The 27,388-nt window shown below is 41.5% G+C and overlaps 2 protein-coding genes across 2 annotated transcripts; both read right to left on the bottom strand.

Moving 5' to 3' along the window:
- Nucleotides 1-973: 973 nt before the first annotated feature.
- asb13a.1 (ankyrin repeat and SOCS box containing 13a, tandem duplicate 1) lies at nt 974-11,425 on the bottom strand (the record flags this gene model as incomplete). Its single annotated transcript, XM_080051537.1, has 6 exons — nt 974-1,125; nt 6,424-6,615; nt 7,781-7,915; nt 8,291-8,447; nt 9,071-9,258; nt 11,383-11,425. The coding sequence occupies 6 exons, from the start codon at nt 11,423-11,425 to the stop codon at nt 974-976; spliced, it is 867 nt and encodes a 288-aa protein (XP_079907663.1).
- Nucleotides 11,426-11,872: 447 nt separating this feature from the next.
- On the bottom strand, nt 11,873-27,259 carry gdi2 (GDP dissociation inhibitor 2). Its single transcript, XM_080051386.1, has 10 exons — nt 27,119-27,259; nt 20,326-20,433; nt 18,321-18,420; nt 17,936-18,070; nt 17,259-17,457; nt 17,007-17,138; nt 16,045-16,144; nt 15,658-15,829; nt 14,249-14,448; nt 11,873-13,045 (listed from the first exon to the last, which is right to left on the bottom strand). Exons 1-10 carry the CDS (start codon nt 27,161-27,163, stop codon nt 12,893-12,895), a joined length of 1,344 nt encoding a protein of 447 aa, XP_079907512.1. The 5' UTR covers nt 27,164-27,259; the 3' UTR covers nt 11,873-12,892.
- Nucleotides 27,260-27,388: the final 129 nt, after the last annotated feature.

Below are 27,388 nucleotides of genomic sequence, written 5' to 3'. Positions count from 1 at the left end.
AATATGTGTTAGGTAGCACAACAAAAAAAACCTATGTGTTAGGTAGCACAAAAAAAACTTATGTATTAGGTAACACACCAAAAAAAAAACCCTATGTGTTAGGTAGCACACACAAAAAAAAAAAAACCTGTGTTAGGTAGCACAACAAAAAAAACTGTGTTAGGTAGCACAACAAAAAAAAACCTATGTGTTAGGTAGCACAAAAGAAAAACTGTGTTAGGTAGCACAAAAAAAACTATGTGTCAGGTAGCACAACAAAAAAAACCTATGTGTTAGGTAGCACAAAAAAAAACTATGTGTTAGGTAGCACAACAACAAAAAACCTATGTGTTAGGTAGCACAAAAAAAAACCTGTTAGGTAGCACAAAAAAAACTATGTGTTAGGTAGCACAACAACAAAAAACCTATGTGTTAGGTAGCACAAAAAAACCTGTGTTAGGTAGCACAACAAAAAAAACCTATGTGTTAGGTAGCACAAAAAAAAAACCTGTGTTAGGTAGCACAAAAAAAATTTTTTTGTACCTTATTGTAAAGTGTTACCTACTTTTTTAATGTTACTATATAATGTTTTCATAGCAGTCTAAAGGAGGGGACATTTCTGTCTGTATACATGTATTGAAATGTGACTTTTATTGCTTATCATTGACTCTAGACCGTGTTTTTTGTTCAATAAAAAATTGTTGATTTGGTAATTAAGGAGTAGAACTGAAATGGGTTCAAAAGAAAGTTGGCAAAATATTATTGTACGAGGAGACAGGCATTCAAGTGCGCATATCACCGACAAGGACATGATTTAATCAGCAACAATAACATCACTTGACACACACAAAATAAATGTGGGGGGAAAACCGAACACATTATAAATTATATTCACATTATGTTGGCCATGATGCTTCTTTGTTCAGAGATGTTAACAGTTCAAATCAACCACCAGTCTTTCATACAGGGTTTTAGCGATGCCTTCATGTGTCACTCAGTACAGGAGTGTTGAGGGATGGTCACAGTACTGGAGGTAGCTGTGGGTGCGGTGGGATATGTCCAGTTGACCTATCACCTCTGAGGCTCTGGTACCCAGCATCCTCCTCACTGTGATTCTACACAGCTGCTGCAGGCTCAGAGGGTGACCTGTGGAGAAAGAGAGAGAGGCTATTCATAGGCCCGGATCTCAAGAATCATCACTATGCCACTTCACAACAGTTCACATCTGTTTAAAAAATTTCTGTTTATCGTGACCATATCGTGATCACATTTTAAAAAGCTAAATATTTAACATTATTTTATTAAATGTACAGTATCCTTTTTAACTACAGGTATTATTAGTTTATTATTTTTTATTTCCATGTACACTAATCTATTTCGTCTTGATTTTATTTAACCTTATTTTGCATTCCTCTTTATATTAATATAGTGCACCTTATCACTACACTTTTTATCTGCACTGTATCCTTGCAATACTTGTGTGTTTATTTGTGTCTCAGGCGTTGCTATCTTTACTTGTGTTTTTCGTTGCCTATATTGCTGTGAGGAGCCTGAGGTCAAAAAACGTCATTGCCAATGACTACTGCTGAAATTGTTGTGCATATGACAAATAAACCATCTTGAATCAGGGTAACCCCAGGTATCTCCAAGTTATAGTAAAGTACACTCTACAAAAATATAAACGCAACACTTTTGTTTTTGCTCCCATTTTTCATGAGATAGACTTAAAGATCTAAAATTCATTCCAGATACACAATATTACCATTTCTCTCAAATATTGTTCACAAATCTGTCTAAATGTGTGATAGTGAGCACTTCTGCTTTGCTGAGATAATCCATCCCATCTCACAGGTGTGCCACATCAAGATGCTGATCTGACATCATGATTAGTGCACAGCTGTGCCTTAGACTGTCCACAATAAAAGGCCACCCTGAAATGTGCAGTTTTGTCTCAGCAAAATGCCACAGATGCCACAAGCATTGAGGGAGCGTGCAATTGGCATGCTGACAGCAGGAATGTCAACCAGATCTGTTGCTCGTGCATTGAATGTTCATTTCTCCACCATAAGCCGTCTCCAAAGGCGTTTCAGAGAATATGGCAGTACATCCAACCGGCCTCACAACCGCAGACCACGTGTAACCACACCAGCCCAGGACCTCCACATCCAGCAGGTTCACCTCCAAGATCGTCTGAGACCAGCCACTGAGACAGCTGCTGAAACAATTGGTTTGCATAACCAAACAATTTCTGCACAAACTGTCAGAAACCGTCTCAGGGAAGCTCAACTGCATGCTCGTCGTCCTCATCGGGGTCTTGACCTGACTCCAGCTCGTCGCCGTAACAGACTTGAGTGGGCAAATGCTCACATTCGATGGCGTCTGGCACGTTGGAGAGGTGTTATCTTCACGGATGAATCTCGGTTTACATTGTTCAGGGCAGATGGCAGACAGCGCGTGTGGTGTCGTGTGGGTGAGCGCTTTGCTGATGTCAATGTTGTGGATCGAGTGGCCCATGGTGGTGGTGGGGTTATGGTATGGGCAGGCATCTCAGTGTTTCCCCCAGCGCTTTATAGCTAAGGCGGCCGCCTTAGCAACGCCAGCCTCCCGCCTTGACTACCAACCGACCCCCAAGAAAAGAAAAAAAAATTTATTTAATTTTTATTTATTTATTTTTTTGTGCTGCACAATTAATGTACTAGCAAGCGCGATTTGTGTGTTGTGCATGGTCATAACTGCGCGAAAGGCCGCGATTTGCGGTAAAAAGCATGTGTCTCCAAGCGTTTCTCTATCAGCTGCTCTGTCTGCGGCTTTGCGCGCGCGACCGTACCGCACCGCGCGCGACTACGGCATACACGCGGGAGAGTTAAACGAGCAGAAGCAAACCGAGATTTAACTGGTGGCGATAATAAACGCAGTGCAGTTCTATGGGGATATTTAGCTGAACAGAAAGAAGTGCTCTGCAAAGCTAGAATAGTTTAAGACTACACATCACTGTGGCAACACAACCTATCAGCGCAGAGAAAAGTTTGAAGAAGGCATGAGAGTGATGGCCCAGGCAAGTTCCAGTAAGTGTTTACAGAAGTGCCAAACTAGGCCTACTGTCTTCGAAATGCATTTAGTAATTTTAAGGGGAAAACACATTGTATTTATTATTTAAAGTTATTTTTCAAACAGCATGCTAGTGTAGGCCAAGAAGATTTATTTTCTGAATTTTCAATGCTGCTTTATTTTTATGTTTTAAATTGGGAAATACATGTTCCAAAACGACCTCTGTATTTAAAAATAAATCAAGTGCGCTTAAAATAATCATTAATCGCACAACAGCCCCCATCCAAAAAGGAACTTTAAAAAGTTGTATTTGCACTTTGATGTGCATACACATGTTAAATGTATGGTCCATTATTTGTATTTAGTGTGTCTGTATAGTATTGCACCAAAACAGTAGAAGTTTTCTTTAATTGTGCTTTGTACTGTCTGTACGTTTACACATAATTTGTACCTGCACATAGCAAACAAAATTGCACAACTGTAAGGTCAGTGTCTGTTTTATTTTTGTATTCAAATAAACAGTTGTTTATTTCTTTACGGCGCATTGGCATCTATAAGCAAAATACCCCTAAAATTTTCGCTCCCCTAGCACGGGACAGTGACCACCTTGACTAAGACATTTTCTGGGGGAAACACTGCATCTGTTATGGACGAAGAACACAGGTGCATTTTATTGATGGCATTTTGAATGCACAGAGATACCGTGATGAGATCCTGAGGCCCATTGTTGTGCCATACATCCATGAACATCACCTCACGTTTCAGCAAGATAATGCACGGCCCCATGTTGCAAGGATCTATACACAATTCTTGGAAGCTGAAAATGTCCCAGTTCTTGCATGGCCAGCATACTCACCGGACATGTCACCCATTCAGCATGTTTGGGATGTGCTTGACCGGCGTATACGACAGCGTGCACCACTTCCCACTAATATCCAGCAACTTCGCACAGCCATTGAAGAGGAGTGGACCAACATTCCACAGGCCACAATTGACAATCTGATAAACTCTATGCGAAGAAGATGTGTTGCACTGCATGAGGCAAATGGTGGTCACACCAGATACTGACTGGTTCTGAGTCCCCAGACCCCCAATAAAGCAAAAAAATGCACATTTCAGAGTGGCCTTTTATTGTGGACAGTCTAAGGCACACCTGTGCACTAATCATGATGTCAGATCAGCATCTTGATGTGGCACACCTGTGAGGTGGGATGGATTATCTCAGCAAAGTAGAAGTGCTCACTATCACACATTTAGACAGATTTGTGAACAATGTTTGAGAGAAATGGTAATATTGTGTATCTGGAATGAATTTTAGATCTTTAAGTCCATCTCATGAAAAATGGGAGCAAAAACAAAAGTGTTGCGTTTATATTTTTGTTGAGTGTACTTTTTGATACTTTTTAATTTAATGGCAACCTCAGGCCATACTGGCGAAAGTAGGAAGGATATAATGAAAATCCTGATGCATTTTAAGTTACTTTTATTGAAGAAAACATCTATTATAAACTCACATTATTATACTCACATTGAAATACTGCTTTGTGAAGTATGTGTATATATATATAGGGGAAGGTGGGGTGATTTGTGCAACTTTTTACTCAAAGTGATTTTAAAGTGAGGCCTTGACAGTTATGTCTCCAACTCAAATATGTACATATATTTCAGGATGTTGTGCATCCCTGGCAATAAAAACTTTGGATCTGGAATAAACTGTTTAAGAAATATAGCTTTCGGAAAAAAAGTTGTCTTGTCGCACAAATCACCCCACGTAGTGGGGTGATTTGTGCGTCATTGTGTCACAATGACAAAGTCACCATCATCATCTTTCTGGCCATCTGAACTCTCATCAGTGGTGTCGTTAAGTGGAATTGAGATGTCACTCTCTCCTGAGCTACTGTAGACTATCACTTTCTTTTGGTGACCAGCGTATACAGCCATGCCACTGGCACAACTCTCAGAAATGTACTTTGCACTAGTTGCTCCGTGCTTGTGGAACCAACTGCCACCTGACAAATGTGATTCCCCCTACATTTCTGCCTTTAAATCAAGGCTCAAAACCCATATGTACACCCTGGTGTTTCCTCCCCATTAACCTCTGCACTACTTACTTACCTCTGCACTACTATCTGTGTTTATGTGGATGTATGGGCTTTACGTCTTTTATTTTGGTTATTGTTATTTTACCTTCATTGTTTACCTACTGAATGCACTATGTACAGCACTTTGGACAGTGCAAACTGTCATAAATGTGCTTTTATAAATACATTTTACTTACTTACTTACTTATAACTCACCCAGGCCCTTGCGCACAAATCACCCCATCCCCAGAATTTTGGATAATAGGCATGATGCAGCAATTTAGGGTTGACATTGTGCTAACTATATAGACTCAAAGTGTAGCATACCAAAGCACTAAAACATGTGTCAAATGTTTTCAAACGTGTCTATAATTGTTCAGACACAATAATCAAAAAACCTTGATCATGGAAATTTTACTTTGAAAGGCAAAACACAGTTTTTTGAGCTTAAATGTGCTTATATCTTATTCCTTGTGTCTCCCTTCTTTACAGGATGAGTCAAATGGATGGCTCTTCTTAAATATGTGGTCACATTTCCAATTTCTTCCACGGTTTTCTAGAAACAAGGGGTTTTGCAACTTCCAAAATGCACAAATCACCCCACCTTCCCCTATATATATATTTTAAGATATTTTTTTGGCATTTTTTTTTTATGCTTTATTGATAGTGTAGAGACAGATTTGAAATGGGACAGAGAGGGGAGTGACATGCAGAGAACGACCGCGGGCTGGAATCGAACCCGCGGTCCGCTGCTGGCCGAGGCCCATGGGGGGGACGCCCTACCTACTGAGCTAAGGGCGCCCCCAGTATGTGTATATTTAACAAAAAACAAACTGCCTATTTGTCACATAACGACCCCTCTCCAAGAATTCAAAATTGAAAAATGTAAGACCTTTGTAAAGGAAGTAGAACACTTTGCAGCGAAATTAAATACTATTAAATGACTTATTGTGAGAATATTAAAGGAATACTTCACCCATACAGAACCGCTGTTCTATCATTATAAAATCGCTATTGTAATATAATGAATGAGGATTTTCTTCCCTCAGTCTTTCCTCAGTCTTCCCTTGGCCCAGCTGTCCTGTTAATCCTAACCCTATATTTTTACTAGTGTGATGTCAAACTAGCAAAACGTAGGGTTAGACAGAGAGACCATAAAACACTCTTTCTGCCTTTTCTCAGGCTAGGATGAACCGATTTAAAAAATGTTTGCACATTTATACTACATAGGATCTCAAGTTCAATACACCTTCATATTCCCACCAGTGATGTAGGTCTTTGAATTCAATGCTGTTATATCATTGCATTAACTGACCTTCATAGTACAGGAGGCAGGTGTGAGCGGGCGACCCGGGTGTGGTGTAGTCTGAGGGCTTTCTTCCCCGGTTGTCGCTGGCGTAAACGTTGGCTCCAAACTCCACCAGCAGCTCCATGGCGTCCACCAGGTCAGCCCGCGCTGCGTTGTGCAAGGCCGTCTCGTGGAACTTTACAGAATTCACGTTGGCACCTGCAGAAAAGTTTAAAGGTTCGGAAAGGGGAATGGTCAGTTTAGCTAACTTCCTGTCAGTGAATGCAGTTAGCAGTCCCCTCCCTCGTCACCACATTAATGCACTGGGGTCTTCAAGCAGCGAGTTATCTAGCATCATCTCAGATCCATAAATGTGATAAAACATGATAAAAACCATCAAAACAGACATTGGGAAGGATTTTTTACCTGCTCCGTCATTGTAGGCGCATACACATTCACCCATTTGTCACTCTGCACGTGCACCGGCAGTGAGACGGGTGCTGGTTTGTAGCGTTCTCTCTTCTGATTGGTTATCAGTAGTGGGATCCCAGAAAAGTTTATTTGCCGATTACATGCAGAGCGAGTGACTGAGAGATCGGCTTTATGAAACGCGCACAATATATAAGTGATCACTGTATAAATAAAGAGCGATTTAACACTTATATTTACATAAATAAATCGCTTACTTCACCTTTAACATGAGCTTAGGCTTTGATTAGTTTGGATTTTTTGGATTCCTAACAGCTGAAATGATGATGTTAATTCCACCTCCATACAGTGCTACTACAGCTGACAATCATGCCTTCCCTGGCTCAGCCTCAGTGTATTTGTGGACACTTTGTGATCGGTTTTATCTTTTTCTTTGTCGTGCATTTGCAGCAAGATCGGTTCATTTTCCTTTATATTTTATTGGTTTGTAGATATCTAGACTAGAAGGTTTTTGTCCCGTGCCAGTTGTACTGACACAAGTAATACTATGTTGGATCATGTTACAATAAGCTAATTTCACATACTGTAAGTCCCTGCCACAATTAGTCAACACTAGATTTAACTAAGCTTCTGTATAGCCGAAGCGCTTTACCTTCCCTCTCTACTGTTCTCTTGTCTGATTTTTCATCATTGCTCTTAAACAAATGATTCATGACAATCATCAAAATAAATGAAATGAGTGTTCATTTGTTAAGTCAACACTCACTGCTAAGTTGAAGTTTCACACAAGGGAACCATCTACTGTATATGTATGCTTAAACTTAAGGGTAGAGATCAAAGAATGTTTAAGAAGAAATTACTCACATCTGTACAGACGGACGAGTACATTTAGATTAATGGAATGAATGGATTAATTTTCTTGACACGCTCTCTGACCAGCAGTCTCCTTGCTGACCTGCAGTAAGCAGCTCCTTGACACAGTCCACGTGTCCCTTAACACAGGCGATGTGAAGGGGGGGACCGAAGTAGACGTCATAGGCCTCCAGCCGGGCGCCGCTGGCTATCATCAGCCTCACCACTTCAATATTACCTGAGAGAGGAATGGAACACAGTGAAGAGCTGGGATTGGACCAGCCTGATCACGCACTAGCTTCACATTTGTTTCTCTCCCTCAGATCAGTCTGGCATTTCACCAATCACCATGGGGAGGAGCCAACCCATAAAATGGCCAGGCCAATCAGGGTCCGAGTTCTGACCTTACGTTCGTCCCCTTTTAGCTGAAGCAGTTTCCAATTGATTGGTGTAGTCGTCAATCTAGCCTCGCGAGACCAGCCAAGTCTTGTGAGTTTATCGGTCGATGCATGTTGATGTTGGGAGGCTAGATTGACGACTGCATGAACCAATCAGGGGCTGCCTTCCACTAACGGACTGGTACCAGGCTATGGTGTGAGATGATTGTCTTTACCTTGTATGCAGGCCTCGTGGAGCGGGGAGGCGGTGAGCGCTGTGAGTGAAGGGTTGACTCTGGCTCCGTACTCCAACAGCAGCTTGGCACACTGCAGGCTGCCTGAAGCACAGGCGTTACACAGGGCAGTGCTGCCATGGATGGTCCGCACATCCACCTGGAAGAACCACAGACACTGTTTGATTTCTTCTGTACAACATCTTTTAGTGGCACGTTACACTTACTAGTAACAATCACAATGTCATTATTTTGTTGATAGAGTGTTGTTGATTAAAATCTATGGGCAGAGGCGGACTTACCATTAGGCAAAGGTAGGCAAGCTACCAAGGGCTCTATAACATGCTTCAATAATGGTAAACAACTTTAAACATTAAGTAACTATGATTTTAGCGGACTTTAGACAAGGGGGTAGTGTTTGACTATACTAGTTCCTTGTACACTCTTTAAGAAAGCTTTTTATTGTTTTGCTCATTGATTATGCATTTCTAAAAAGGTACCTAAATTAGAAGAATAGTCTTTAATAGATCAATTGGAGTTGATAGGGGGGAAGAACAAGGGATGTCGATGGCCATACCCTAGGCCCCAATCTGGCCCTGCCCATGGGGACCTTTGGAGACTATAGGTTACTTTAGATATTATTTTAAATATACTATTTATTTTGAGTTTGCACCACTTTATAGTAGTGTTACTGATATGATGGTGTCCTTAATTATTTGAGCATTTTCTTTCTTTATATCTACGAGTCATGATTGGCCCTCCATTGGTAGAGATACATTGCACCTGTGCTCCAGCCTCCAGCAGTAGCCTTGCACAGTTGGGATGAGCCTGTATGCAGGCTTCATGGAGCGGAGTGATATTGTCCACCGTCACCATGTTGACCGACGCACCGCCCTCTATCAGCTGTTTGAGCTCCAGTGTCCGGCCCTGGGACGCTGCTTCATGCAGGACAGTCCGGTCCGCCCAGGAACCTTAACATACAGTATCTCACAAAAGTGAGTACACCCCTCACATTTCTTCAAATATTTCATTATATCTTTTCATGGGACAACACTGAATAAATGACACTTTGATACAATGTAAAGTAGCATGTGTACAGCTTGTATAACAGTGTAAATTTACTGTCCCCTCAAAATAACTCGACACACAGCCATTAATGTCTAAACTGCCGGTTACAAAAGTGAGTACACCCCTAAGCGATAATGTCCAAATTGGGGCCAAAGTGTCAATATTTTGTGTGGCCACCATTATTTTCCAGCACTACCTTAACCCTCTTGGGCATGGAGTTCACCAGAGCTTCACAGGTTGCCACTGGAATCCTCTTCCACCCATTCATGACGACATCACGGAGCTGGTGGATACTGGACACCTTGCGCTCCTCCATCTCCCGTTTGAGGATGCCCCAAAGATGCCCAATAGGGTTTAGGTCTGGGGACATGCTTGGCCAGTCCATCACCTTTACCCTCAGCTTCTTTAGCAAGGCAGTGGTCGTCTTGGAGGTGTGTTTGGGGTCGTTATCATGTTGCAATACCACCCTGAGGCCCAGTTTAAGAAGGGAGGGGACCATGTTCTGCTTCAGTATGTCACAGTACATGTTAGAATTCAATGAACTGTAGATCCCCAGTGCTGGCAGCACTCATTTAGCCCCAGACCATGACACTCCAACCACCATGCTTGACTATAGGCAAGACACTCTTTTCTTTGTACTCCTCACCTGGTTGCCATCACACACACGTGACACCATCTGAACCAAATAAGTTTATCTTGGTCTCATCAGACCACTGGACATGGTTGCAGTGATCCATGTCCGTAGTCTGCTAGTCTTCAGAAAACTGTTTGTGGGCTTTCTTTTGCATCATCTTTAGAATAGGCTTCCTTCTGGGACGACAGCCATGCAGACCAGTATGATGCAGAGTGCGGCGTATGGTCTGAGCATTGACAGGTTGACCCCCCACCACTTCAAGCCCTGCAGCAATGCTGGCAGTATTCATACGTCTATTTTCCAAAGCCAACCTCTTGGTATGACGCTGAAAATGTGCACTCAACCTTCTTAAACTGGGCCGCAGGGCAGTATTGCAACATGATAACGACCCCAAACACACCTCCAAGACGACCAGTGGCTTGCTAAAGAAGCTGAGGGTAACGGTGATGGACTGGCCAAGTATGTCTCCAGACCTAAACCCTATTGAGCATCTTTGGGGCTTCTTAAAACGGGAGATGGAGGAGCGCAAGGTCTCTAATATCGACCAGCTCCGTGATGCTGTCATGAATGAGGGGAAGAGGATTCCAGTGGGAACCTGTGAAGCTCTGGTGTACTCCATGCCCAAGAGGGTTATGGTAGTGCTGGAAAATAATGGTGGCAACACAAAATATTGACACTTTGGGCCAAATTTGGAAAAAAATTCTTAGGGGTGTACTCACTTTTGTTGCCAGCAGTTTAGACATTAATGGCTGTGTGTCGAGTTATTTTGAGGCGACAGTAAATTTACACTGTTATACAAGCTGTACACTGACTACTTTACATTATATCAAAGTGTCATTTCTTCAGTGTTGTCCCATGGAAAGATATAATGAAATATTTGAAGAAATGTGAGGGGTGTACTCACTTTTGTGAGATAGCCTACTGTACATAGAGGCCTACAGTAATAAAATACAAATATCTACATATTGTGGCATAATGACAGCTTTTGTTCAGGTTTTGTATAGCCTAAATACTTGCACCTCTCACAGGTTTACAAAGCGTTTACCATTTTTTTAAATTAAAAAAATATATATAGGCCTATATCATAAACGTGTTATTTATATCTTGTTTAAAAACCAGCATGTTCACAAAAACAATCTTTACTTTACTTTTATAACGTATTCATATTTTGTTCAAGCTTTTTCCCAATTGAAACACATTTCCAACATGTTGGCTATGCAATTACTAGTAATGCGTCATTGCAACGATAAGCTTTGCCCACGACACAAAAAAGTGCTGTCACGAGCAGGGCACGAGGTAATAAGATTAACGTCAACAAACTTCACTTCCGTTCTTGACATATTGAAGAAAGTTAACATTTTCTTGTGTTTCGAGAACTGTTAACTGAGCTCACCAATATCGCAAAGAAACGAACGGCGTGCAGCTGTCACCGCCATGTTTTGCCGGTATAACGTATGCTGGGCTACGGCCAAGGCAGAGGAATCAAAACATCAGTTGACGTCGCGAGTGTCGGACACAGAGGCAGCAGAGAATTGTGGGAACCGTAGTTTACGGGGAGGTTTCTTTTGCCGCTACTGCTACATATTTTGCAGGTATTCCTAAGGTCCCCAATTTAGATACATGGATATTAAATCCATTATAATACAATGTTTGTAATTTGCAAGCATTAAATATTTGGTTAATCTTGTAGAAACATGTATTTTAGTCATAACTATTAAATTATCCTCAGGACTTAATAGTAACTCCAATTATACCCTGAAAAACCTCTCTTGTTAAAGTCCTTGGCCGTAAACCATACCATTGTCAATAGCTTAGCAGTTATGTTATTTAAAGTCAGTGTAAGATAATTGTAAGACAATAAATGAATCCAACACACGTTTGGTTTTTGACAAAGTTGTTTTTTACTTTGCAGTACAGAAATCATTTGAGCCCAAGATGTTTATTTAATTTTTTTTTTTTTAAGATGTTCAAAACAGAGGATAACGCCGGGGGCTCTCGTCAATTCAATACTGCTGCAGTACACATTTTGGTCCTTCTTAAGCAATTACAGTCAACCACACTTCCCATTAAATCTGCGGTTATTAATGCTTGGGTCAATCCATCACTTTTGCATAATACAGGAACTAATATATATCTCCTCTGATGCGTTATAGTTACTCAAGCTGTTTTGAAACACAGGTTCAGGTGGTTTTATGCTGATGACTACAGAAGCGCCCCTTGTGGCTTTGCTTACAGTACATCTCTGGCCTTTGCTGAAGATTAGACAAGAAAAAAGGGTTAAAAAGACAAAACATATCAAGCCCCACACAACCTTTAACCACTTTTAATTTCACAAAATATGACAATATAAGATGGCGGCTGAGGTGGCAGTGAGTCAGCCCGCACCCTGCGGAGGAACACTCATGATTTTACTTCAAGACGCACATAAAGCCAAGCCACTTCTCTCTCACCACGACATGAAAAAATACTTGCAGAGACTAAGATAACTATGTATAGAGAGATATTATAGATTCCTCAAAGACCACCCACCCCGTAAGATACAATTGATTATGAATTTATCGTTTTGGCATATTTTGGACTATGCATCATCTTAACATGATGAAGCAGAAGAATGTAGGGTATTACTGCATAAAAAGCAATAACCAGTGCAACATATCCTGAATGTGATTTTGAAAATAGCATAGCTCCCTCCCTGAACCCCTATCCAACAATACTATATCATATCTCTATATATCATGAACTCCCTCAATGGGCAAAACCACATATACTTGGATAATCAACCCCGCCCATTGGTGTGTACATTTCTGTGTAAGGTATTTTTTTTCTTCTATATTTTTTGTTAAGATTTCAGTTGTTTGTCGGCAGCGTTGTCTTTGATGATGGGGTGGAGTGCTCGGGCCCCACTACTCCGCGGCATCTCCGAAGATGTCCTGCTTCTTGCGCTCCATCTCGGCAAAGTCAAATTCTGAGCCCGTCATCCTCTTGTAGATGTCCTTAATGTCGTCGCAGGTGGTCTCGAAGTGAGTGGTGGCGTCGTACGAGCGGGAGATGAAAATCTACGGGAGAGAACATGGCGATAAAGCGGTTAAAAAAAAAACTATTATTTTAAAGTATTTTTTGAGTCCATATAGAATGAAAGAGTACAAACGATGTAATGTGCTTACATAACAGCAACTTGAAAGCGAATGTATCTAGTGCGTTCAAACTATACCACTGCTTTGGTCCCGCAGCATCTCAATACATGCACACAACCTCCAGTGTGTCACATGTTGGTGTAAGGGAACAAATTGGTTTGTGCTGCTGCCACTTAACAGCTTCCTCTGTATAATGCATGATTTAGCTAATTTGTGACAAATCCCATATACTTTACATTCAAACTTCTCTTTATGAAAGTATTTCACTGATGTATTCGTTGAATTGTTAGGCCTTATATATGCAAAATATACACATGAAAAAGAAAATCTACCTCATCTCACTTGGGATATGTCAACTATGGTGATGAAATGTGGATGTGATGCCTTTAAAATAATTGTAATATTTACTATCACAGAAAAATAACGTAACGATAGCAAACTTTTTTAAATATCAGAACGGTAAAGTGGCATTTCTTCCCGCAACAAACGGACAAGTGAAGAGATATTAACGTAGACTGCATGTTTACATGGTCAACAAAAGCCAACCGTTTAATTGTGTGCTTGAGGTAACTTAAAATTAATTTGTACAAAGCTGGTTCAATCTAAGAGATGAGAAGCCAACACAGCATTGACCCTGTTCTTGATTTTAAGAACATGGTTAGATTTTTTTTTTTGTTCTAGCGAGACCATTGTCGCAATGGCACACTCAGACTTGAACCTTGAGTATATGTTTACTGTCAGCTTGGTTGTGATACTTTCCTAAAACAAGTTCTACGTCCACAACATTTGTATAAACTGAAACAAATAGTAGAAAAAAGAACTGTGAATATAATATGTTTGAGCTTTTTTTTTTAATACAGGTAAATCCCATTGAGACCGAAGACTCTTTTTCAAGGGAGACCTGGTCCCATTCCCACGTTACCATTAACACACACACATTCATACACCGATAGCATGCTAACTATTGGGAGCAATTTAGGGTTCAGTGTCTTGCTCAGGGACACTTGAACATTTGGCATGGGGACGACCCTGTAGTTTATGGTCAAACGCCCAACACACTTCACCACAGCTGCCCCATGTGATTTGTTTTCTCATGTGTATGTGTGGTTCTCCCAGTGCTCTTACCTGGCTGTCACTGCCCATGTCGGTGGGAGCGTACTGGTCACTGTAGCTGACGATCTTCTGGTCGATGGGATCCAGCAAGTCCAGGGCCGGCTGCACCTCTTTCTCCGGGTTGCCGGTCTCCACCGTGGTGCTGACGATGGCGATGTATTTCCCCTGTGCCGCCACGTTGTGAGCGGAGGAGATCATACAAACGTAGATGTCTGGGGAAACGAGAGAGCGCTTCGTTTAATGCTTTGTGCTTTGCCAGTTAAAAGTGTCATTAACTGTCTTATGGGTTGTTGTTAGACATTAGGAAGGGTCTATAAAGTTTTTCCGTTTGCGGTATATTTATTTTTCATCTAGGATTCTAGACGTTTCACAAAACCTCTGTTGTTTCAAACATACAAATAAAAAGAGAAAAACAATATCACTTTAATATTACTTACATATATTTCATAATTAACCGTCAGTCTCCAAAACACTTTTGTCGATAAAATAAAATAAATACACAGCCTAGGCTCCGTGAACAGGCATGTTGCTAGCTACGGTGGGCCCCTTTGTTTACATACCCTTTGTTTACATACATGTTTACAGAGCCTAGCTATATATTAACACCAGATTTTATTTCACATAGCCAGGTGGAGAACAGGTGGAGAACTCGAGGAGATACTGATTTTGACAAAAAGTTATAAGGACAACAAGCGTTCTCCAGAATCCCTGTATCCACCTTTAAGTATTTGTTTTCATTCCTCTATAACATGCCGTATCTGCAAAACAACTTTTTATTTTTTATCCAACATCTACAGAGCAACCAGCTACGAGAAGGACAATATCTTTTTACTACAACAATTCTTTTATTTTGAAGAGTAAAGAAATTAGATGAGAATGGCTGTGTTCGGAAAGCCATACTAACGTCCTACTCATACTCATTTTGACTTCAATTTGAGTATGTGACGGTTTGGGTATGCGAGAATTGCCCGGATGAGTACTAACTTCAGGGAAGATTTTGGGTATGGATCGATTGGATACTTTTCCTACTCAACCGCCCCACAATGCAACCGCCCCACAATGCATTGTGTCTTTTCAAACGACAAGGAAGTTTTTTTTTTATTCTTTATTTACAATTCTGCATTTCCTGCACAACACAGGACTGTATGTACAAATCTAGTTCTATATCTAACCTGTGGAGGGCGGTATTACGCTAAACAGCGTTTAAACGGCCGGAATCTTATAAGAAGGAGAAGAAATTCTTTATTGCTTGAATGTGCTTCAGTGTGAATGTTTTGACGCACCTCGCATACACAATCGATCTTTAAGTAGACAGTATGTAGTATATAGATGTTGAGTATGTAGGAGGGAGGACGACAGTATGGCTTTTCAAACACAACCATTGTGCCAAGTCATGGGCTTGACTTCCTGTGTGCGCTCACCGTGCTTCCTGTTGACCTGGTTCTGGGGGATGATGATCTGACAGGAGTTGATGTCTCCCGTGTTAGCGATGGGGTGAGACAGGATGCAGATGACTCGGATCACTTGACCCACTTTACTGGTGCGCTCCATAAGGTAGCTGGGGTCGCAGATCAGCTGCTTGCACCTGGCGATCTGTGGTGGGCAAACAACAGTCAGAAGGGGCGTGTCTAATTCCTGGACAACTGAGGTACAATAATGGGCAACTGGGAAAGAACATTTTATCATCTATTATAGTGTATGAAGAAAACTAGAGTATATCATTTAACCGAAACGTTTCTAGGATCAAACAAGGAGTTAAAGTGTTTTGAATTAAAAAATGTAAAGTAAAATCAATTTAAAATGCTCACCTCTCCCTCAGACTTTACTCCTACCACCTTCCCATCCTCGATCACGATCTCCTCTATGGGCTTGTTCAACATATACGTGCCTCCGTAGATGGCACTCAGCCTGGATTGGAAACACAATGTGAGAGATTACCTCCTATTATCAAAAGATACAAGCTGAGAGACAGGTAGTACGCTTCATGAAAGTATACAATATCACTAATGGCACAAGACCACATTTAATACCGGCTCTCCATGATTTTCCTGTTAACAGGGACTGCATAGAAAAACAGTGCATTTTGTGTGTTGCATCATACACTTAAATGAACAAAAAAAACAATGAATGGGGCAGAATGTCAACATTTCTCATTATGAAATAACACACAAAGATAGAACAATGACTTTGTTCCATTTAAAATGCCCCAGTGTGCCATATCAGTGAGCCAACACGCACAATACCAGGCTCCTGAAATAGGAGAATTTGACTGAAAACACTTGTGTCATGTGACTGTCAAGTATAACTGGGACAATCGAGTGGACCAGAACCAGTTCTTCACATTATCAGTAACACCTGTGCCTCTCCTACTGTGACCAGTCAAAGTGTCTTCTGTGAGAAACATTAGATTTGGTGCTTAGGTACTGCTGCAGTTCATGTCTACAGGCTCCACTAATAGAAGAGCCATGTTGCTGGGACACTCTGAGCTTCAATAATCTTAAATATATACGGATAGTATTAAGTTAATATTAATTCACTCAGATAATAAATAGGTAGTGCTTGCTCGTAGTATTATCATAAACCAAGTGGACACCATTCATTATAACCAGGAACCACAAACATTGACTCATGACTCTTTAGTTCATTTGCATAAATAGTTGATTTTCTATAAAAAAAAAATTCAGAAGCAACTTTAAGCAACTTAAAAGTCCTTGTGCTCTGTATGCTGCAGATATAACATAGTGGTAATATAGCCATGCATTCCCCCTACCTGGCAAAGCCCTGTGGCAGTTCTCCCAGGCCGTACAGCGGGTAAAGGTACGGGCTCTTTCCGTATCTGGCCAGAGACTCACTGTAAAGCTTTATCCTGTTTATCGCGTTGATGCAAGGTTGATCCAGGTAACTGAGGGCAGAGAGAGAGAGGTGGACATTTAAAACTCCGCAAACGGTACACATCACAATTGAGTGCAATAAAAAGGTATACTAAAGCCATTTGTGAATCAAAAGCAGAAAGCCCACTGACTCGTCTGTGCGGTAGAGGGCGAGGGAGTGTCCCGTGAAGTCGATGACGTCCTGTCCCAGGCCAAACTTCTTGAATATGTCCCTCATGGTGGTGGTGTTGGGGTCCACGCCGTCCATGGTCTTGCGGTCGTTCTCGTCAAAGTTGGCGATGAAGACCAGGAACTTCTTGAAGCGCCGTTTCTCAAACATCCCCATCAGACCTGTAGCAGACCGAACAGTTTAGACTTAGATTGAGTGTATGTAATGTGATTGTCAGGTTGAATAATACCCATGACAAAATTAGCCAAATATGTCTGGTCTTCATTTGAGGTACTGTGAATACATGCTATGTTGGTATAAATGGATGTGTAATTCTGTATAGGTATTCTCACAGATATTAACATGGGGAGTATTGATGGGATGAGGATGGAAGGAGACCTGCTGCCTTTTTCTTGTTAGTATGTGTATTTTGTGATGTAAAAAAAAAAACATAAATGACAAAAAAAAAAAAAGGCTGAGTGGATCCGTCAAAAGCGACATAGGTCGACACTTCACAACATAAGTTCTACATGCAAACAGAGTGTTAAAGGTGTGAACAAGACAACAAAATGCAGCAAATTCTTCAGAAAACATTTCCTTGACGGTTTCAAGCTGACCACACATTCTCTTCGTAGCTCCTGTCAGTCGTTCTTGACTCACCAGATGTCAGAGCCTCGGTCTCGGTGGAGGGGACCTTGTGGATTTTGCCTCCCTTGTACACATAGCTGCCCTCGATCACTTTGAAATCCAGGTAGCGAGTCACCTGTGTGATGAGCAGCATGCGCACCAGCTGACCTGAGAATATATGAGACCCAAAACATCAGCATTACTATCACGATAACACTGAAAGTAGGCCACTGCTTTATTCAAGAAAACAATGAAGACAAATGACACACCACATACAGCACTGGGCTACAGCTATACTGGGAAAGGAACAATATATAAAAATGTATGGCAGGTTTTTGGTGGATACTTTTCAAGCTCTCTGTGCGTAAAGATCAGAGGTTTAAGTTAAAGCAGCATGTGATAAACAGGTGGAGTGTACCGTTGGCCATAAGGAATTTAGGGATTAGGTCCACGTTCCAGTCCCGGCCTTTTCCATATGACTCGGGGGGACTGCCAGGTAGGTTGAAGCGCTTGTACAGCTGTAGGGAGACACACATGTTTTTGATTATTGATCCACACACTACAGCCAACAGTTTCACCAGAGGAGCATTTTAAAAAAGAAAGGTAAAATCAAGATCAAAGACTGTGTCTGTGTGTGGCTGCACCAATGCAAACATCTCCCTAGCTGGGGCTTAGAACCATAAGTGTTGTTTCCACCGAGCGGTGCGGTTCAGTTTGGCATACATTCATTTGCGTTTCCTCTATCAAGATTTGGAAAGGGTACCAAAATAAGAGAAGAACCGTGATGCGCCCATTTTTGTCCCCCTTCCGTTGGGGTACCAAGCTGCCCAAAAGGGTGGAGCTACAGTGTCGGTTTGATTGATCGAAGTCTATTGTGAGAGGGGTAAGGATAAAGTAGGGGTGTACGGTATAAACGGTACAGAAGGTAAACCGGTATGAAGTTGCGCTATGATATGGATTTTGACGCTACCTTGTCACCGGTATAGCAGTTATAAAGCAGTGATGAGCGCTGCCACACAATGAATGCAGGCGGCCGCTGCGTCGCACGTGCACAATACATCCATGATAATGCTGCTAGATCCCGTGTCATTCACAAAAATAAATTGTAGTAGAGGAAACTGGTGGATGTAGGCTACAGTGCTGATCGGCTAATATCACTTGTTTTACTTCAGAAGTGTCGGTCAAAACACAGCCAATACACCGCCCAAAATGTCAGAATATGAAGCATGAGACGATGAGACGAGGAGTAAGGATGTATCCGCCGTTTATTTCCTTCTTTAACATGCACAGCAGCATACAGATCCCAGGAAAAGAACATTATAGCAATACGCTTGTGATGAGACATTAAACAGCTGCTGCGAACGGACACAGGGGAAGCACGTTTCAACCGTGGAATGATAGTTTACTGCGCCAACTTGCACACTTATTATAAAAAATAAGCACCACACAAGGAGTTTAAACTGAAATGAAAGTTAAGAGATGATAGAATCATAAACCGATTGTAAAAGAAAAGGCAGCCACCAGAGCATCAGCAGCATCCCCAGTTAGTCATAGTCAAATCAAACTTACTATATAGAGTCATTTTCATACATAAAAAGTCAGCATAGAGTGCTTTACATATAAAAACATATTGACCCCCTCCCCTACCCATCCACAGAGCAGAACATTGCAGATTGCACAATTAATGTTGTTTAAATCCCTCTGTATGGGAGACTGGGGGCAAGTGTAACACTTGTTTTTTGATTAGTCAAAAACATCTTGAACAATTTGGATAATTTATTCTGTGTTGTGTTACTGTGCTCTACTAGTTAATACAAATTGTATTTATTTTATAAGCAATAGATGTCCTATAAATACAAGAGTATAGGCCTACAGTAATAGCAAGTATTTTACCTCTTCACAAGCATTCATTTAAAGATAAATGAAAATACCGTGATATAATACCGTTACCGTCTATGCTTCAAATTATACCGCGATATACATTTTAGGCCATACCGTACAGCCCTAGGATAAAGTAGTTTTTACTTCTTACTGGATAGCCGATAGAATAGAGAGGACAAGTTCCTGAACCCCGGGCCACAGACTGCTGCTGGGCCCTGCAAAAATGTGCTTCCAGACCATAAGGAAGCCATCTGATTTAAGAAACAATGATTTGAATGAACTAAATAATGAATTGTCTCAGCAACTTTATTGTCTTAATACGGCCTTATTTTATTTTAAGACGGTAACCAGTACAATAGGAAATCAGTCAAGCATGCTGCAGTACATCAACTCCGTGTGCAGATATTACCCTAAGTGTAGCTAAGAAGTCTCCCTTTTCTTTTTGATTCATGAAGCAACCTTACCAAATAAGACAGTTGTTGCTTAATTTGAACGTCCCAGCTTCATAAAGCGTAGGCAGGAGGGGTCAGACATGCACTCACCTCTTCTAGGGGCGTGAGGGAGGCGCTCTCCGCTCCGTAGTAGGAGTTACGGTCCATGTGCAAAACCTTCTTCCCCTTCACCGACATGATGCCTGATAGAATGCATTCCTGTTGAGAGAGAGAGCAAAACATAAAAGGATGAATTAGACCAAGATCAACAGTATACTGCACTAAATCTAGCAACATAGCAACATGTAGAAACATGCCCTGCGTTCCAGATCACATACTTTTTCTTTTTACAACACTACATAATAAAGTACTGAAGAGTTTTAGGGCCACAGGAGAGAAAAAACAAAATCAGATAAGGACGTTTTTTTTTCATTATGTCAAGAAATTTCAAGAATAAAGACAAATACTCTATACTATAATGCTATTGGAGTTAGTGGGGCATTTATGTATTTTCAGCATACTACAATTGACGTGCATGTATTGGGACATCCTAAATCTTTTTCTGGCATACTTAATAGTAGGGAAGTACGGGGATTGGAACGCAGGGATGCATAGAGTCATCACTTTGACTGTATTAAAAGATGAGGAAGATGTTCTCAATTAGGGGTGTGCGGGTGTGCACGTGTACACGTGTAACCGTTTAGTAAATCATAACCGTTTAGGAAAAATCAATAAACGAAAACCGTTTTTTTCCCCCCCCCCCCAAATTTCTAAGTTTTTAAATATGTTCTGGAGACACGCGTTTATTGATTTTGCATCACTAATAAACTAATTAGGGAGGATAAAAGCTAGTCTGCCGAGAATCTGTCTGTCCCTCGGCGAGTGTGTGTGAGTGAGTGTGTGTATCGGCGCACACACACACGGGGAGTCGCCGTGCTGGGTCTCGACTCACAGCCACGGAAGAGTGATGAAAGATAACCTAAAGATTAAAGTTACCCGGTTGACGTGAACTACGCTCGTAAGTAGCCCGAACTTTATAACACCTGTTCAACATGCATTTAACGTGGAAATGTAGAAAGCGATAATCAGGAAATGAATGAAGCGCGTGTGTGTGTGTGTGTGTGTACCATGGACCTATTATAAGAGGTGTGTAAACGAGCCTAGTTCATGTCAGTTGTGTGTTTACAGGCGAACGAACGCGTATGTGTGTGTGTGTGCGCGCCTACAAGACGGCGGGGGCACGAGGACAATGACGTCACGGTTAACCGTGTACACGAAAAAAAAATTGTCGTGTACACGGTTAGGCATTTTTGTAAACGTTCACACCCCTATTCTCAATAGTGTATATTTGGTTCCTGTTTCGTCACAACATTCATTTTTCTATGTAACAAGACTGGTGGCTGTGTGGAGCCACTGTTCTCATATCAATGGACAAATGTGGTCCCTGTCCGTCATGGATTTGGCTTTAGAATCTTGTGATCTGTCAGGGGAAATAGTCCCCAGTTGTCCTTTAATCTGGACCCCCATTACAAGATCACTGGTTTTATTGATTGAAATATTGAGAGATATTGATATGTTTGGTGACAGCATTGTTGTTTTACATTCAATTCAGTTCAATTCAGACCCTTATTTTAACTTGTGAGAGACTGCTGATTAAATAATGATTGGAAATGGCTATACATACTATACACTATTAATGGAGCCATGGTAGCTGAATGGTTAAGGCGCATGCCGCATGACCGTAACATCCCTGATTCGATTCCAGAAAGGAACTTTGGTGCGTGTTTCTCTCTCTCTCTACCCCTCACTTCTGCAACTACTGTCAAATGAAGGCAGAAATGCCATGCAAATATTTAGTGAGCTGTGACTTAAAGAGACACTATGCAGTTTCAGAGGAAGGGGCTTTGTTTACAGTTAGTTCACAAAACCTATTTACTCTACATGTAAGTCTTGGTAATGAATAATTCTATCATCAGAAATCAATGTAAAAAATGCAGGAAAATGTACACACGTGCACAAGTCTGGCATTCCCACTGACTCACCAATGGCCTTAATGCGATTACAGCAATGGGTTTGTAGATGCAGGAACATACTGTGTGCATCATGTGACTGTGTGGACTTTACTCTGAAACAAGTTTTACTACTGCATGACAGCTTACACTCCGCTTGTACAGGGCATTCACTTATTTGTCACGTGACTTGGTGATGTCTCACAAACACACACACGCACACCCTTTGTCTACAGACAGTGGCCTGTAATGACACAGGAAGTGACCAGGGTTTTTGTAACACCTCTTTCTTTAAATTATTCAGAGACTAAAGAAGCTCCACACCCATTACCTTATGAGTAACAAAGGAGCACTCCATCACAACATTAAGGACAATGTTATCCTTACAGCTGACTAGAATCAACGTATGGCAGCTTTCTCAATTTAACCCATAGTTGGATTCATCAAATCAATATGTCTCAACCAATGCTGACATCTGCAACATTTACTGTAGGGAGGGATCAATTGAATGTAGAGTAGTCAATAACAACACTTAAGTTACACAATCGATCAAGCTAACAAGCTCAGCTGAAGTAGAAAATCACAAGCTGTTACAACTTGAACGGAAATCCTGTTGACCACAAAAATATTGTGCTGCTGAATTAATCTAAGAAACATACAGGTCTAGACTGGCTTCACAGCGTGGCCAAACCTTGTTCATTGTGTCGCTACATTTAGTTTTATTTAAACAATGAATGGAAAATGATTTTTTGGTATTCAATCCATCTCACCTATGGCACTGACAAATATAGGGCTACAACAAAACTGTATTGATGAATCGCTTTCCCTGTAGAATGTCAGGAAATTGGGGAAAGTTTCCATCCATAGTTTGGTAAAGCGCATGGTTACATTTTTAAACACCTTATTTTTTCAGACCAACTCAAAAGATATTCAGTTAACAGTCATCACAGCAGAAGCTATCTGAGAATTTCTTAGAAGATGACTCAAATGACTGATGAGCAGAGTAAGCGTCAATTTGGTCCGGCACATACCGCTGCTATCCTAGCCAAATGCAGAACTGTATATTAGTTGTACACCACTGCTACTGTGAGGTGCACTGGCCATGTGCTCAACCTAAAATTAACTAAACCTCCTATTGCCCCCCCACTTCATAGCCTCAGTGACATTACCTACTTGTCTACATCCCGCAACATCCAAGCCAGCTTCTGCATAGGTGGTCTCTCCCAAAATAACACAGTGAAATCTGATCTCACGTCCACTTGTTTTATCTTCTGTATGCCCATGGTGTGCCATTTAGACTTAAAGGACATAAAGTAAGGTTATACACACATATAGTTAAAGCCCGTCTGACTTGTCACTGTCACTCCTTTGAGGTGACATTTGATTGGCTGTCAACCTGCTGCAGCTTATATCAATACAGGATTTGACACAGGGCTGAAGGCGGCCTAGTCATCATCACCACTACCTCTGCCAGGTAATAGTGGCCAGGAAAAAACTCTCATCCAGTGTGTGTACACTATAAACCATTGGCACCAGAGGCAAAGTCCCAGTTCAATCTTTGACCCATAAGGCCAATAGAAATCAGAGAGAGAGAGAGAGAGAGAGAGAGAGAGAGAAACCCTGCGTTCTAATTCACATACTCTTTCTTTTTACTACACTACATACTAAAGTACAGAAGAGTTTTAGGGCCACAAGAGAGAAGAAAAAAAAATCAGATACAGATGTTGAGAAATGTCAAGAATAAAGACAAATACTCAAAAATGCTATTGGAGTTAGTGGGGCATTTATGTATTTTCAGCATACTGCAATTGACGTCCATGTATTGTGATATCCTAACTCTTTGTCTGGCATACTAAATAGTAGGGAAGTATGGGTATTGGAACGCAGGGAGAGAGGCAGCCAAGTCCAACGCAAAAGACAAGGGCTGAATGAGTGACTGCTTCAGCTCATAAAGACACAATCACATGACAGCAGCTTTTTACTACACTTTCAAGACCACTGGGCTCACAAGGTCAGCAGAGCAGGGAAAAAGCTAAAAACGCACTATTCTCAGATAAGGTGGGAATGTATAGAGTTGTAAACGAAAGAAAAATCAATTCATTGATGACCAGTAGCCAATTTACCAAGCCAAAAGACAACACAGTGTCCTTTTAAACATTCTACGTGATAATTTGCTGCTTTTTTCTATAGCTGTTGTATCTTAAGGCCTGGACACACCGGCCCGATAATCGGGCGTCAAATATCGTCGGAGAGTCTGGAGGGGGCGGGGACACAAATCTGTTTGGTGTGTTCGGTGACGTCGGCCGTCGTAGATGTCGTCGGGCTTCTTTTCAGCCGATTCAACATGTTCAATCAGCGTCGGCCAGTCTTTCAGTAGGAGAAATCTGATTGGTAGAGGGCTAGCCCGTCTCTGCTCTACCACGGCAGCGGAGCAGATATTAGTTTCACTTTTGTCAAACATGATTTAGGAAGCTATCGATAAAATCGGGGAATGTCTTCCCATTTTTTTTACCGCGTCGGGGAGAATGAAGCGGCCTGCATCGGCAGACTCCATTTTCTGGCGGCGGTCGGTAGTCGGACCGGTGTGTCCTGGCCATAAGGGTTTTTAAGACTGAAGACATCCACTTGAGCTCTGGAAGATTTTGACAAATGCTTCACCGCTGTCAGATGTTTTATATACACAACATAAAATTAACCAAATGTTTAAATAACCAACAAAATAACTTTGATGAATCGATAAGAAAAATTATAGGCGTCTTCCATCACTGCTCTCTAACCTGTAGTTCACTGCACTGGACTTCTCTATAAGTGACATAGCAGCAGGTTCAATTCTACATGCAGAACATGTGAGAAGCTTAGAATTCCACTGCACTATTGCTCGTTTCCTGAAGTAAAAGATGGATCCAACCGTTCTGTTTTCCACACAAGAACTGGCCTTTTAGCATCAGTCATTGCTTCTAAACGGACTGATGCACTTACGTATTTCTCTCATCTCCAGGCAGCAGGCTGCTCGAACTGGTAAGACAAAGTGTATCCTCATGTGTGAACAAGACTGCATTTAAGATTACTGTTTGATATCTTTGGGGCCAAGCAACCCCCCTAATGTGTCATAAGTGGTGGACAGATGGGAAGAAGGCCCATCCCCCAGCCACTCATACAAAATGCAAAGAAGGAAAACAAACAAAAGGCTTAACCAATCATCCTCAATTTAGACCCAGGATTATTTCCTTTCACATTAAAAAAATGTATTAAGTTTGTTCCATTGGTGACGGATAATATTATACTTAAGCATACAAAAATAGTGTACTACTGAGGTTGAAGGTTTGGAGAACAAAACTAGTGGGCATTCTCTAATGGCATGATATCGTGTTATAAATGAGGAAGCTGTCAGATCTACAGAAGTGAAGTCACTTATTTCCATAACTGTATAAAAACCATGTGAAACTAAACTACACTGGGCTGGGCTTTTTAGGCTGACTGTCCACTTGCTAACCAAACTTTTAGAGTACTCACAGTCTACTTTCAGTTCCTCAGTCTCTGTAGTGGGACCACGCCCAAATGTGAGTCAAATCAATAGTGTGACCACCAAAATGTTTTTTCTCGTAGCCTGCAGACAAACACTGTGCAACTCATAAAAGAAAAATACAAATACAGTCATTCACATAAGCATTTAACTATGTACTAAAATTCTGGGAGGTCAGTAAAAGTCCAGAAAAAACATAAACGAATTTAACAGCTTGTTGACAGGAAGCTTCACACAATACAGTCGACAGAGTGAGCATTGTATTTCCTTGTCACCTAGCCAGGTCAAAGCAAAGTGACAGCGAGTCAAGTCCCTGTTACTTGAGTGTCATTTTATCTGTCTGTGCCATGGTGACAACGTGGATTTCCGGGTAAACATTGCCCCTACTCACGTACGGGAATAGCTCGTAAAATGCCACCTTACATTATGCCGAATCAGGTTTTTTTAAGTATGCTGATATAAGTGAAACGACGCAGTCCAAATTTCCAAGTTACAGGTTAGCAATTTATTGCTAAAGTATGTGACGTGACACTTTCATAGTCCAACGTTAGCCAGCCAGCGGTTTTGGTAAACAGTCAATCCGTTAGTGTCGTCCCTAAAATCTTCTCGTTTAAGTCATTTATCGTGCTGAAACTTCGTCCAATTCGTGACAATTACAACGAAAGCAACTTAATTTACTCAGCAGTAGCCTGTTGAGTCCACCGCACGAACAAGCTCAGAACGGAAACTTAAAAGATAGCTTGTGAGCGAGTTGGCTTGTTAGCTACTTGCCGTTCATACTCCCTTCATCTGATAACTGGTAACATTTACTAAAATACCACTGAGGCTGTGAGAAAGCCAACATCCCAATTAACAAGTACCGTAATTACTCGGTGCAGCTGACACGTACGTATTGTACTGTAAACTGGCTCGTTATTTAGCTTAATTTAGGTCGGCTAACGCTAGCTATACCATTCGCGTATAATCTTATCTTTGCTTGAGGAAAGCTGTGCGATCTGGCGCCCAACTTCAGATAACCGGTTTAGGTGAATGGGCTAGCTACATTCAGAGCGGGCAGGATACATAGTTTACACAGCAACCGACTAAGAGTTGGAATTAATCTCGAAAAACTATCTTTAAAGGCATCGCTAATCTTCCCAGACACTGATAGCATTGCGCTAACAGTTAACGTTAGCTCCTTTGCTCGGTTGCCGTTGACTAGACAGGTAGTCGCCCACTCTCGGCTAGCTGCTAAGCTAGCTACTTAGCGCTAGCCCCGCTGATTAGGCCCAGTCAGTTAGCTTAGGGCCGAACTGTCAAGCGCTGACTGCGTCGGTAACAGGTTGCAAATCCTTTCCACGTTGCAGTACCGCGTCGTTCGACTCTTTCTCACCGTCAGCCCGGTCCCCAGGACGATAACGTCGTATTCTTCATTCATTTTTCCAACGTCTTGTACTCCTCCGCTCCTGAATAACGGGAAAGAAGAAAATGGAGATCTGCGAGGCTGAAAATGAGAAGGGGCTGCGGTTCAGCGTCAGGCGCCTCAGGGGCGGGGCCTAGCTCATGTCAATCACTAGGGAGGAGAGGCGAACAGTGTCAGTAAAAACATAGTACCTGAGGGAAAAGCTTATTCAAGCAGAGATGCAAACGAGGCCAGGCAATG

The sequence above is a fragment of the Ammodytes marinus genome (genome assembly GCF_949987685.1).
Source record: "Ammodytes marinus genome assembly, chromosome: 22".
NCBI classification, from domain to species: Eukaryota; Metazoa; Chordata; class Actinopteri; order Uranoscopiformes; family Ammodytidae; genus Ammodytes; species Ammodytes marinus.
Note: the sequence above shows the minus strand (reverse complement) of the source record. Positions and strands in the feature narration are given on the sequence as shown.

Excerpts from the sequence above, each read along its gene's own strand:
- gdi2 (XM_080051386.1), bottom strand. The coding sequence starts at position 27,163 with ATGAATGAAGAATACGACGTTATCGTCCTGGGGACCGGGCTGACG. Across the intron at positions 17,458-17,935 it reads GACCGAGGCTCTGACATCTG|GTCTGATGGGGATGTTTGAG; the intron begins GTGAGTCAAGAA and ends GGTCTGCTACAG. Across the intron at positions 13,046-14,248 it reads ACATGGGCAGTGACAGCCAG|ATTTTCATCTCCCGCTCGTA; the intron begins GTAAGAGCACTG and ends TCTCTCCCGTAG.